Below are 14361 nucleotides of genomic sequence, written 5' to 3' on the forward strand. Positions count from 1 at the left end.
GCAGCTCCACGCCAGGCACAGAGTCCCTGCGCCGGCAGCCTGCAAAGCGTGTGCCATCAAGGAGGCCGCCCCGGCTCCCGGGTGCTCGGGAAAGGCGGGTCGGCACGGCCGGCACCAGCGGTCTCAGGGCGCCCACTCCCTGCCCCTGAGGGGACGCTCCCCGCCCTGACATAGCCCTTGTGTATCTTCATACAGCCCGAAAAGGGCATAGACTGTAAGACATTTTGTCTTCCCACAACAACATTGTGGGTCAGGTCAGTCAGTATCAGCGTCAGGTTGCCATTTACTAACCTACACTGTGGCAGGTAGGAAAGTCACGCTGTATGTAAAGACCAAAATTGACCTGCATAACCTATGGAAACCAGATGAGAACAGCAAAACATCTGTTGCAAGTAAATGTCTGGTTTTGGAGGTCCTAAGTTTTATTTGAATGAACTTACGCTATGATCTTGGCCAGTGAAGTTCAATCTCCAGGAGGAAATCTTTACCTTGTCCCTTCCAGAACAGGCCATGGTTGCATTTACATTGGCCACGGAGAGGTGCAACATTCACCACCGGCCTAGAAGCTAAACTAACTAAACAGAACTAAAAAAGCATGTGGTGCTACGTTCTCTGAACATCAACAGAGACCACTATTTTAGAAAACAGCGTCTGAGCTGGGGCTGTGTGCTGGGAGATTGAAGCAGACCCATGGGAAAACAAGCATGGTACTCATGCATTCAGCTTCCCTCCTGCTCAAGAATGAAACCTTGCTAAAGCACAAAACCGTAAGTCACATCCCCTTCACAGATACCAAAACTGCAAATTGCCAAAGGAGTAATGGCGTGTATCCGTTCTCTTTGACCTAGGTTTCATACAAAAGGAAGAGGAACATAGCACCAATTTAGTGAAAGGAAACATAAGGCTAATAACTTCACATACAAATGGCTGTAATGCATTTTTACCAGAGTGAAAATTATGTGCAAGGCATTGGCCTCTTCAGGTTTTAAAAGTAGCATACTTTTCCTTTAACATACAACATAAAACACCATATAAAGTGAAAAAAAGAATAAAAATAAGCTGACAAACTCACACACCCCTACATCTGCAGAATGAGACAAACATAGCCTTCCCTACCCCAGGTCTTATGATCCTGACTCACTCTGTGCCTATAAAGCCTGTTGCATTTTTTCACCATGCTATGTGATTCCTTGCTACTCAGTCCCTCCTTTGGAGCTCCTAGCAGGAACATCTTGTCACCCTAATTAAAAGCTGGTCAACAACGTAATCTTCTTCACTATTACTTTCAGTTTTTTGCATAGCCTGCACATGCTACAACAATCACATCAGTAATATCCACTCTCACAAATAAATCCACACACAGAGAACTAATCAGGCACAAGAACTCTAAAAAACTCCCTCTGTATTTCACTTCCTGGCAGATGTTTATTTTTTCAGCAAGTAGAGCATTATCTCAGTTAGGAACAGCTTGTTGAAGATATTTGAAGTCAGCAGCCAAATTTGCTAAATTCAGCTTCTACACACCATTCTAGTCACTAAAAACTTATGCAGATCTCAAACCTAAGAGCAGACATGTTTCCTCTCTCCTGCTCACCAAGTCTTCAGAGTAGTCTGTACGGTTTTAAAATTACAATACCCGGTTTGAAAGAATGGGTGTAAATTTAGATTGTCTTCCCTGTCTACATAATTAAAGGTAACAATCCTACAGGCTTTCTGGTTTCATGTGTTGTAGCAAGCTATCCATGCTGCTGAAGCTTTCCTGACAAGTCATGGAGCCTACGTGTCTTTAGGAACAAAACCCAGGCATCAGGAGAGGCAACAGAACCAATACGTCTGGCTGAACGTGCTGTCAGGGGAGAGGCTACATTGCTGCAACTCCCTTGCACACGTAACCTTCACTCCTCACCCACATCTCTGCTTTTAGCCACATCTTCCAAAGTCATAATTGTGGCAGCAGTTGTGTGTACCATAGCCCACATGATCCTGTGGGAACTCAGCTCCAATACAGACTCCATAAGACTGCAAACAAGTCGCAGCACATGCCTGCTGCATGCTAGGCAGCAGATGCTGCCTTCCAAGGGTACAGAAACTCTGCCAAACAAGTGGAAAAACAAGAACAGTTAACGATGGGAGCAACAAGCCCCCTGTGCAATTCAGGACAGCTTCTAATGCTGATGGAAGTTACTCAGGGATGGAAGGGTAGAAGGCAGAAAGGACTGCTCGAACCTGCATAGGCTGAAAGCACCAACTGCTGCTACATTAATTTTAAGTCTTTAAATTATTAAACTATGAATGCAATAACGGAACCTGTGTAGACCTTCCACTTCTGTTCAGAAATTTATGATTTGCCCTATCTACTTTAGCTTTTCAAATGACAGACTTCCACTCTATTGTCAAGCTTAAGAAGAAAAAAGTGCCAATTGGGAATAACTACATTATAAACACCATGCAATAAAGAGGTAATGAAAAGTGGGGGAGCTGTGTAAAGAGGTTAACGCTTTCTCATGGGAGAGAACAGGTAGTAAGTAGGACACAATGTTAGCCTTTCTACTCTTTGCCTAGCTTTTATTAAATAGTACATACAAACTTCTGTTGTGATTCCAGTAGAGAACATTTTTCCCTTATTTGTCTCAAAAAATCCAAACAAAAAAAATCCCAAATATTAAATAGCAAGTTTCATGTAGCTTTATTTCACAAAATTTCCACTCCCCAAAAGGACACGGAGGTAATGTTCGTTTCATCTATATCAATTAAGCATAGCAAATTAGAAGTCAAACTGTTTTCTAATTAAAGATACTACCTGTGGCCTAAAGGGGATGGCAGAAGAGCTCCAGCAGCTCTTGCAGAGGCAGACTGAGGTGTTACAGCTACAGCTTTTCTTCTCTACCCTTCCGCTGAAGGTTTGCTGCCTCCACGCACAGCTAGCAGAAAATACCATGCACTTGTGCCTCAGGTACTCTACTGTAAAGTGCCACGTTTCAGCATAAATTGCTGATAAGGATGTAGCAGAGCTAAGCTACCAGCCCCTACAGTGGAGTGAATGACGTACAGGCACATGTTCACTTCTGCTGACACAGCTGTGAGTGAAGAACCAGAAAAGCCCATTCCCTATGCCATTCCAGCTGCAGCCGCAGCAGCTCCCTAGAAGTCCAGCTATGCTGCTGCTTGCCTCCTAATTATCAGTTGTAAAGGTTGTAAACCCAAATTAGAGCTTTTGTCATACAGTCCACAATGGGTTTCCATGTGTAAATTATTGCAAGTGAAGCCTCTACAGCCAAGCATAGAATAAAAACAAAACACCATCCAAAAGCTCTTTTTCATTTGAAAAGGAGAAACAAAAAGCAATTATATAGATAGAAATCTGCAACTTTGACTGAAACGCAGTGATCTCAGAGCGCCTCTTGGCCACAGGGACAGGAAAGTCCATTAGCAAATCGCTTACAGGGGAGGCAATTCTAAACAGACACTGGGAACAGAACGATCCCAGCACTGCCTACTCCCATCAAAGCCTCTCTCAAGTAAAGTAAGCAGTGCCTGCACCCTCTAGAAACCGACGCTGTCTTCTTGAAGACCGCTGACCTGTCAGTGGGAGATTTTACATGTGCAGGGAGTTCTGCTGAAACGTCTAGTTAATACCTGCTTAACGTGAGTAGTTGAGCACTTGTGGAGGAGCACTGCAGGAGTGATGTTTGGTTTTGGTGGTGTTTTTTGTTTTTGTTTTGTTTTAAATTAAATCATACAACACATGGAACATAGGGGCAAATCATTTTTCCAGGCATCCACCACATTGCCGGCAATGAGATGTGCCACAACTGCAAGTTGTTAGTTCTATGCAGGTGTTACTATAGGTCAATGGCATTTAAAATAGAAAAGTCTTTCTTACACAGTGTTATGAATAAAATTGCACTTGATTTTGTTAAAAACTCATATCACTGTAACTTTTCCAAATATTTCCTTCCTGGCATCTTAATTTTCTTCATTAACAGGAGCTTCTCTCAAAAAAACCTCTCTTTTGTTTTGGACACATGACATACAACAGCAGTAAGCCATTATTTACCAGAAAACGGGTCTGTTGTTTTTCAGTGCTTACTGTTATCTGTCCCCACCCTCCCCCCAAAAAAGGTACAGGCAGTTCACCTCTAAGGGTCAGTTGCAACATTGAAATATAAACTCCTCAAGCAGACATTAGGGATTTTAGTTTCACAGATTAAATATTTGAAAAGTTACAGAAGGTGCTGGAATAGTACACATTTAAATTGCTTAAAAAAACCAAACTTGCAGCAACTTTGTCAATTCAAATTTCCAAAAGGTTTATAATGTCCTTGTGACCTTCTTCCACAGTAAGACGCCCTCATGACAATAAAGCATCAAACTTCCAAGGCTGAGATCAAGAAACAAATCAGCAGGATGCGCTTGCTCCACCAAGCAACTTCAAAAGAGGCGTCTCCACTTCTGATAGCAAAAAGCTACTCCCTCATTCCATTTTGGACCTTTCAAAGTGTGTAATCATTCTTTCCTGGAAAACAAAACACCCAGTGTTGTCATTTCCCCCCAGTAGGTTTACATTATACAGAAATAAGGTGATATGCTTTGCACATTCACAACAAATGCACACTTGTATGCATTTTACATCAGGGGTTCGGCTTACACAGCAGACATCGCTTCTTTTAGAATACACGTTTGTATTCTAAGAGGTTGTATCATGATTGTCCCTGCTGTCCTTCCCCCCTCTTGTAGTATTTTACTGCTGCACTGGCAAGATCAGAGAGCGCGGTTCTAATAAGCCAAGTCCTTAACAGCTAATTCATTACTCCTTTGGCATGTCAGCAGACTAATTTGAACGAAAGATTTAACTGACCTCATCTGAATCCAGAAGAGCTGGAAGAGCACTGCAGGGGGGAGGAAAAAAAAAAAAGGAAATAGTTAAGAGAATTAGGGCATCTACAGAGAGCATATTACTGACAACCATTCTCAGCATTATTTCACCTCAAACTTTTTACAACACAGGAGAGCAATAATGAAGATGGACCTTTCAATAAAACAGGCAGAAATTAGAGAAAGGCACACAAAAGAGGAAAAGCCCAAGGAGCATCCTCAATGACTTTCAGTTTTATTTTTTCTTTCTAAGCTTCTCATTACCAACTGAAGAGTTTCCAAGCTGCCATGAAATAAGCTGCATCATTCCTATGGGAACACTGCTGAACTACACTGCAGACATTTACAATATGGGACAATACTATAAAAATACATCCCAGAAATCAAACAGGTCACACTGGTACCATAGCCACCTCAGCTACAACAGACTAACTATCAATTGGGGTCCCATCTCTTCACAACCCTGATCAACATTCTTCCAAGAACAGAAAACCCTGCAGCAGACTATCTCAAAGTGCTCCTTCCTAGCTTATACCAGTCTAGTCCTTGTTTTCTTAAGGAATCCTACCATTCTTCAAAAAATAAGTACTAGAACTGGGAAAAACAAATTCAATTGAGAAAATGCACTTTTTCGTCCTCCTGAAGCTTCACTTGATTTTTTTGCCTTGAACTAACTTCAAGCAGAGTTTTGTACTTAAATCCAGAGCCTCTGCCAAAATTACCTGTTCAGACTTGTGAACATAATTAATCTGTGAACTTCTGTTTTGCTATGAAAAATTTAGACACAGACACTGACATTTTTAGGATGTAAAAGTCATTAAAAGCAGAATAGATATGACTGCCTACATAGCTGACTATATTGCCAGAAGCATAAAAATGACTCAGACATTCCAAATAAAGTTGAGAACCAAATGCCATTATTCAGTGGTTTACATTCAGCAAGATACTCGAAGGACTTTTCCGAGCACTAAACAGAGGGGGTTTGTTTGTTTTCTGGATTTATTTATTTTTAACTTCACTGAAGTGCAGACAAATCAGTCTGTGGTTTCAGAGTCTGAGCCTGCAGTCCTTCAGTTAGCATATATTCAAGTGGCATGAAGTGTATAAGTCTGACAGACTGCACAAAGCCATGTGGAAGCATGCTAAGAAGTCATAGGCCCATTCCAGGCTGAACTCAGTATCTGCTCATGTAAGCGCAGCATACAAGTTATAAGGCATTCTAATGTATTTGTGTTCCTGTGTCCAAGAAACCTGCTTTTACTATGACTATAAAAATACTCACACGTCTGTCACTGATGAAGGAACATTCTCCTCTACCCACTTCAGGTCATCCTCCTGCTACAAGGACAGAAATTAAATGGAAAACAAAATTCAGTTTCCCCAAAGTGCTGTCACATGCAAGCCTTTTTCTTCTCAGCCTACCTGACAAAAACCAAAGTATTTATAATGTCACTTAAAAAACAAACCCACAAAAAAACACCACAGAAAACCCACCTTTAACTTGATTTCTGGATGACAGAAAACACATTCCAAAAAAAAAAAACCCCAACAACTATAAATTACTGTCAAGTCTGTAATAGTCTAATGCTGACTAGGAAAAGCAGGCCCTCAGGACACTTTGGTTATTTATACAACCTAGTTTAGCCTCCCACAAATGAAGATTATCTTTAGAAGATTTTATAATAATTTTTCATCTACAACAAGCGTAAGTTAAAATTTGCAAAAGGTAAGTTAAAATGCATTGTCAGGGTTTCTCATTTCTAACTGATGAACGCTCTCTAATTCAGAACACAAGCACACTTGTTTTGAAGTTGGAAACTGACCCTTTCTGATCCCCCCATCCCCAAAACAGGAAAGTTGGATTTTCCTGTTACTCTCACATAAGTAGCACACAGTTGCAAACAACCTTTGAGAAGAACAATGTCAACAACAAAAATACTATCGCTATTATCATTAATTCCTTTCCACTTCTAAGTTTATGCATGAATTCCATTAAACGATTCCAAAACCTACCTCCTAGCTGAATGTGAAACCACTTCTGCTTATAAGCCACATGGATAAAATGCAGATATATTAAAAATGTTCCACTCAAACTATTTAGGTAGCTAAATAATAATATACACATCAACCTATTCAAGTAATGTATTACAAATCTCAAAATTAGAAGGACAATTTATTTAAAATATGGCTCATCCTCCCTCTCAGCCTGATAAACTTGTCAAAGTAATGTATTATTCATTATCAGAATATAGTTCTATCAGAATACAGTTCTATGTATACTGGATTGTGTATTTACCTGTATTTACTTTCCTTTCAGAAGTACTGTAAACGTATGACACTTCGACTCACTCCCATTCTGAGGCAAAACCAGGACACTCACATTTATAGGCTGAACACAGCATATTTTTGAGCTACGACTTGGGGGCTATCAAACAAGAGAGATGTATCTATATCCTTCGAGGTAGGGAGGGCATACTTACAGCTTTGTTTGCTTTTGCATTCCCATTTGGTTCTTGCTTTGTACTTCTCATTTTCATTCCCTCTGAAGACAAAAGGAGGAGAAAAAGATTGGGACAACTGAACTGTAGTTGTTCATAGACTAAGTGAAAGTATTGAGTGTTCATTCAGAATATTTAATCAAATCCAAAGAGACAGAGTAAGACAACGCTTTCACTTTGAAATACTTGTATTTTTCTTGACAGGTGGAGTACCTAGTTTTTTCCTGAATTTTGCAGTTTTACCTACGAAATATCAATTCCTAGTCCTTTTCTTTAAGCTAGACATAAGCAGCATAGAACTCAAAGACATAGCTGACCCGAGAGGTTGTGGAATCTCTATCCTTGTATTCAAAAGCCATCCAGACACGGTCCCAGGTAACCTGTTCTAGGTGGCCCTGCTTGAGCAGGGTGTTTGGACAGGATGACCTCCAGAGGTCCCTTCCCACCCACAACCTTTCTGAGACATACACAACTCCCAAAATTTATTTAGCTACTCACTGCTAACCAGCCACTTGGTTGACTTAAGAGCTGAGAGACAACATGCATCTCCCAGCCTCGCAGACAGGCAAAGACAGCTGATAGGGCAAATGCACCTAAGGGATTACAGACTCCTCCTCAGCTCTAAGCAACTGAAACAGCACTGATATATCCCAGCAGAATTGATTTGTGGACAGACAGCAGCAGTGGGTATGTCACCCCACCTTTTACACAACTTATAAACAGTGTTACAAGGACAATAGACATAGTAGGGAGACAGGAGGCAGGGAAGAGAGAGGGTTTTATAGTCGGAGGGGGATGACAGAGAGAAAGATGCAACCTGGTGTTATAAAGCAGGACTGTTTCATTCATATATAATTTCATGAATATGTAAACATATTCATCCATATGTTTACACTGGACATTCCTGTACTAGGCCCTCATATGGAAAAATGAAGTTGACAGCAGAGTTCAGATAATATATGAAAATCCTTAAACTGGATTTTAAGGGAGAACTGCAAACTAAATCACTGCCTAGCAACAATATCTGAGGACCTTGGATACCCGTCATCATGACTGGATCCAAACCTATGACTTGCCATATTTAATAAAACAAAGTCCAGTGGACACAGTAAAGCAACCATAACAGTAGCAGTGTGTTCGGTGTCACCTGAAAACCTCAGAATTAAGCAGGCAATGTAAACACTAAACAAAGCCAACATTTCCTCTACAACTGCATAAATCAATGGTAACAGGGAGGCATTGACTCTGCTTTTACAAGTAATGATACTTTTGCCAGAGAACACGAGACCTCCCTCTACAGAAGTGTCTCCTCAAGACCGAAATTAGGTGGGGAAAAAAGTTTTTCTCTTACCAAAGCTTTCCTTTAGCATTGGCTCTTTCTGCTCATCATCCTCCTCCTCTTCAGACAGTGGTGAGAAAGCAAACCTGTAAGAGAAAAAGAATGAAAGCTGTCTTAGAATAATACCTCTTGCTGCCGAAGAGATTAATTACCGCAACATGCATTACTTGATTATTCTGTGTAGTTCACTGTTTAAGACCTATGCTAAACTACGTAATCAAAAGTTTAAGTCACTTTTAAATAAGTTCACCAACAGGAACAGACTGAATTTTATCTATGTGACTTCCTACACTTACTTTTCCCTCTAGCGCCCCCCCCCCCCCCCCACTGCTTAGTATCCTTATAGATCAGTATAGAGCAATTAAAAATTATACACCAGTACTTCTTCGGATAAACAAACATTCTCAAAAAACCCAGTATTTTTAGAAAGGGGTAAGAAAAGCTAAACCTTTGGTTGTTAGCAGATGGTCTCCACAGAATCATGATGACAAAAAGGATCATGGAAAACAATAAACGCCAGATGGCATCATCCACCCATAGTTCCTGCCAGTCCTGTCAAGGAAAAACAGCAGCACAAATAAAAGTTGTGAAGAATGAGACTCCATGTCCTCAGCTCTTTCCAAGGGTGAACTACAGGCATGTGACAAAGAGGCTCATTTCCCACAACAGTGAGAGTTTTAGCATGTGGTATATTACTCTAGACACCATTCACAAAAAAATCTGTTCCAGAATGCCCAATCTCACTTCTTACGCTGCCAAATATAAACTTACCAATTTTGGCAGCAATTTGTAGGAAGCATTCAGTATAAACTCACCGACTGACAGTCCACCAGCCTGAACTTCATGGTGGTCCAAATGATAAATACAATAGATGCTGCAAGGTTAAACCAAACAAACAAGCTTATTACTACAAAATATGCTAATACAAAAAAAAAACCCCACCTATTAACAGGACTGTGTTTCCCAAACAAAGGGCAAAGACCTAAACAGTGAATTCTTGGAATCCAATTTATTAGTTTTAGAAAACAAGAGATTGATTTATTGCACTGGCCATATACAGTAGTTTAGGTACAGACCAGTATATTTTGTTCTTGGTTCTTCAGAGACAGAAGGCATAATTCAGGTATGAAGTATTTAGCCAAGCTCCTCATCCCTATTCACTATTCTAACATTACTTCCATCTAGTCTCCAAACCACAGCTTTGTTACCAGTTGACAAGTAAAGCCTACCTTGTAGTAAATGAACCATCTGATCTTCCTGAATGCCTAAGCATTCAGATCTTGACCCATAAGAGTTTCAGTGCTCAAACTGTGCTCTCACCAGTTTTAGAAGGCAAGACTTCTCTCTACTAAGGTGTTCTATGAGTAAGAACCAGATGCTGCAAAGAATTTATTCAGAGCTGTCGATTAAAAGGAATGTGCCTTTTTGCTTATTTAAATAAAAAACCCACAGTGCTTAGAAGTTTTCTGCGCGTAGTATGGATAGCACTGCCAAATAGACAAGGAGCTGAGCACCTGGAAGCATCAAGATTTATTCTTGAAGTTCAATTCATCACTACTACAAATGGAAAGAGAACCTGATTCTGTGTTCTTCCAGGTATTACTTTACAATACTAAGAATACTGGTTTTCCAAGAATCACTCTGCTCTTCAGACACCTTAAGAATCCCGTAGTACACAGTAATACTGTGATTTTCGCAAAAACTACTTCTGCAAAGTTAACAGCATAGGATAATAATCTTTTGCCCCCAGCAGCTTTAACAGGGACAAAAGTGCTCCATTAGAGGAGCTGCAAAGAACTATTGATCATATTAACATCAGGACTAATAATCCACTGTCTCTGAAGTATCAACATAACACTTGGCATAGGCCCACTATTAGAAGTGAGTCAAGAAATACCAAGTTCTTTTATAGCATTTACAACAAGGTCACCAAACTCAAAATTCTGCTTTAACGGTCAAATCAAGCCATATATGGAAATGGCAAGTGGTCTTATTTGATTAACCTAATTCTCTGCTTACCTGCTACTGCCAAGATGAGCGTGTTGGTGAAGTGCCGATACAAAGAGAGTTTCACAACATTCCTTCTAAGTTTTAGCAGTTTCATTGTTTGAGTTAAGCTGATGAATATGTATGGAAAGTCAAGGAAAGCCTCTGAAGGGACAAGCTGGTCACAAGACTTAAGAGGACACAGATCTTATAACAGCTCTCCCACCCACACACTCAGCTCTCTAAAAAGGTAGACCAGACTCAGTAGAAAAGTTCATCCTATGGCAAAGGTGCCAAAGAGCAGCATCCATCCCTTTCATGTTATTTAGTCATCTAAACCTAGAAGTCTCTGTCACACAAAGATGGTACCCAAGCATCTCTTTTGGACTATGACCCATTCCTCCAGGAAAGTGTCAAATGTATTTCTGATAAATGGAAATCAAGTCTGAACTAGAAGTGTGTTAAAATCCAATTAAGACAGTGCATACATGTGTCTTCACCCTTTTGCCTACAATTTTATTTCCCTAGTGACAAAACAAGTACTTGGGAGAGACATCACGGTAGGAGAGAATTGGGGTTGTCATGGCTGGAGAGTGAGCTATTCACATTTTAAATGGAGTTTTGTGATTGACTGACTAAAACACTATATAGGAATTTTGCTATACATGGCTTTGAGTTTGGTATTTGACAACTGTTGCTAAAGTCACACATGATTACAGCTGTTTGGATATAATATGTCAAGACACCAAAAAGTTAACGCTGACCCGTTTTGTCATCTAACTACTTCAAGATGAGCTCAAATTCTACAGAAAGAATTGTAGGTTTGATGTTGCTAAGAAACTTTCTCCCAAAACCAAACTGAGTCTGTTCTCCAAAGGCTACTGCTATGACATTATTACAGTGCTACACTAGAACAAATTAATTTCATAGTTGAACAACCAGAGACTGATAACAGACAGACTTAACTAGTCTATGTTCAGGAGCTGCTCTATCACAGTTATCTACTGGTTATCTAGTTTTTCTTGCTGTACTGGCTGTAGCAGAAGCTTACCTGAACACTCAATTACAGAGGTTCTATTGACTTTACCAAAGTAGAAAGAACATATACTTGAAGTTCACTTCAAGTTTCAGCCAAAGTTCAGCCAAAAAGACTCCCAAAAAACCCCAAATTTGAAAGAAAACACACCCCACCAAGTAAAATAGTGAAGGATATCCACCAGCACAAGGCAGTATCTAAGAAAGCCAGGGGAATAAAAGCCAAGGAGGCAAGATCATTCTGGGCCTGGAGACAAAGAGAGAGCCAGTAAGAACAAACCGAAAAGGAAACAAGGTACAGAAGAAGTGAGGAGGGTCAGACTATTTTAAGAAATCACAAATACTCCACCCACAACGCTTCTGAGTTTTACTACAGCAGCAGAGGGTTTGAACCAAGAGTTTAGCCCAATGCACAGAGAGGAACTGACAATACCACATTGTCAGTTCTCAGTTCTCCGCCAGCAAGTAGTTTTCCAGATTAAGTCAACCTAGCACCATTAAAGGGAGCCTCTGCTGAGGCAATTGATGTGATGACATGCTCTGGCCACTTCCATTACAGAGAGCTAGCAATCAGCTTGTTAGAAATGTAGTAATTAAATCTTTCACACTATTTGTGGATGAACTGAATGCTCCACTGTTGGAGCTCAAACTCATGGTTGACCATGAGTTTGAAAGTGGCAAAAATTGCCTTTGTGTGTACATCAAAGTCCCAACTGAAACAAGCAAACCACCTTTTATTCCTTTCAAAGTGTAAGACAGAAATAAGCTGTGAATAAGCTTGTAACGTTCTGCAGTTTATGAAAGGATATCCACAAAATAATACAGGCATCAATCATGGACAGGGCCAAGTTTGCTATCAGAGCCACAGAGTCATAGAAAAACTGAAAAAGTACCAAATACATGACATGTTAAATACCTTATCCCAAAATACAAAAAACAGAACAACAGAAATCTATAGCCTGAGATGCACTTCCTAATGAAACAAGTAGCAGCACCACTCACATGTACTTCCCCAGGTACAGTTTCCAAAATTGGAGTGGTGGTGGGTTTTCTGGGTGGGTCATGTTTGTGTCTGCAACTAGCCCTACCTAACCCAAAGTATTAGACACAAGGGTCCAGGCAGAATATAGTGTCTGAAACCTGACTAATCAGAAAACTATTAGAATTATTTCAAAACACACAGAATTACATCCTGATAAATGGAGAAGACATCAAACTTAAAATAATTGTCAATAATCCATATCCACAATCTCAGAGTTTAATTCCTCCATTGTCTCTGTTTCCTTCTTTCAGCACAGCCCTGGGACTCTCCCTTAGCATAGAAATAAAGCCATTAGCATCTGTAGCATATGGGAAAATTCAAGCAGTTATTACTGACCCCTGTGACTCTAAGAACGCCTTCCATTCCAGAAAATAATAGGTAAAGGGCTCCAGCCATAACTACTTTGTGAAGAGTAACTCCAAGGCGAGGTCTGTAGGAAAACAAAGTGAAATTTAGATTAAGCGGGGGTGGGGAAATTAAGTCAGGTCAACTTGAGTCTAAGATAAAGCATGAAGCATGCAAATAAAAAGTCCTTGTAACAAGCCACTTCTGGATCCAGAAATAATTTTATTATGGTGCTTGAATCTTACTATTTTGTCTTATGGTATGATGTGACTAAGGATGACATTGGTAACAGTCCTGTTTCCTAGTTAACCTGTTCAGCTTTTTATGAACATTCCAGGAAGTCATAGCCCACACCATCTCCACCAGTTCCCCCAGCATATCCACACTTGCTTGAAGCTTCCATTACCAGACAGCATGTTGTTTTACCATCCTATATAGCTGTGGACAGACAGATGAGCAGCAGTCTTGGCAGCAGAAGCCTCCTAAAGCAGAACCCCTCCCCTATCAGTGATTCTTGACCACCCCCATTTCTAGAATCTCCTCTTTGCCCAGAAGGCAGGCATATAAAGCTACCATTCCAGCCAGTGGAGTATCACAACAGCGACTAAGAAACCTACCCAACAGTGGTACACAGAAGGGGGTGGGAGGAAAGGTAATCACCATATGGAATTGTATGTCTCTGTTGACTAGTGGTCTAGGCCTTGACAGCACTTAACTAAAGCATGTACCTTTTAAGTACCAAAGTACAGGGAGATAAATACTGCACTAAGTTACTAAAAACCAACAGTGAAAAGCCTTTTCATAGAACACAACAAACCTGTAACAGAATTACTCACTTGACTATCCCATATCCCAGGCTGACTATGATGACCAGAGTTCGAGCCAATGAGCGCTTCACAGCAGAAAGCAGTTCTGCCAGTATTACTGCTCCTTGAACTACCAAAAGCAAAACAGAAGGAAGCTACATTATTAAAATATAATTTCTGTTTTGTTAACTACTGCATGCGATTGTATTATGAGACAAGACAATTATTTTCAGAAAGCAGGCTATTAAAGTACATAATCTGGAGTAAGCTTTCAGAAAAGGTAGGTCACTTAGCATAAAAAAAAGCTACTGAAAAAGTTTACATCCATAGGAAGTGGAGAGTGAATGATCCATAAAATGTTTATCTGTAAGATCAGCCTGGATGATCTTCCAAACATGTCAACCAACAGAACTTTCTGTACCATGGGTGTGGCCA

The 14361-nt window shown here is 40.3% G+C and overlaps 1 protein-coding gene across 5 annotated transcripts in view; it reads right to left on the reverse strand.

Moving 5' to 3' along the window:
• Positions 1 to 2662: 2662 nt before the first annotated feature.
• The window catches only part of TMEM87A (transmembrane protein 87A), a 33896-nt gene continuing 22197 nt past the window's right edge, over positions 2663 to 14361 (reverse strand). For 2 of the 5 annotated variants that reach the window (XM_075105669.1, XM_075105665.1), the window contains exons 10-20: positions 13957 to 14056; positions 13112 to 13205; positions 12539 to 12614; positions 10732 to 10836; positions 9528 to 9586; positions 9161 to 9264; positions 8725 to 8798; positions 7356 to 7417; positions 6158 to 6213; positions 4859 to 4889; positions 2663 to 4516 (exon numbers count right to left, since the gene is read on the reverse strand). In XM_075105669.1, coding sequence (XP_074961770.1) covers positions 4475 to 4516; positions 4859 to 4889; positions 6158 to 6213; positions 7356 to 7417; positions 8725 to 8798; positions 9161 to 9264; positions 9528 to 9586; positions 10732 to 10836; positions 12539 to 12614; positions 13112 to 13205; positions 13957 to 14056 — 803 coding nt within the window. In that variant the 3' untranslated portion in view covers positions 2663 to 4474. Of the gene's footprint in view, positions 4517 to 4858; positions 4890 to 6157; positions 6214 to 7355; positions 7418 to 8724; positions 8799 to 9160; positions 9265 to 9527; positions 9587 to 10731; positions 10841 to 11907; positions 11981 to 12538; positions 12615 to 13111; positions 13206 to 13956; positions 14057 to 14361 lie in introns of all 5 variants that reach the window. The other 3 variants (XM_075105668.1, XM_075105667.1, XM_075105666.1) reach the window with 3 other exon arrangements.

The sequence above is a fragment of the Phalacrocorax aristotelis genome, chromosome 10 (assembly GCF_949628215.1).
Source record: "Phalacrocorax aristotelis chromosome 10, bGulAri2.1, whole genome shotgun sequence".
Classification (NCBI taxonomy): Eukaryota; Metazoa; Chordata; class Aves; order Suliformes; family Phalacrocoracidae; genus Phalacrocorax; species Phalacrocorax aristotelis.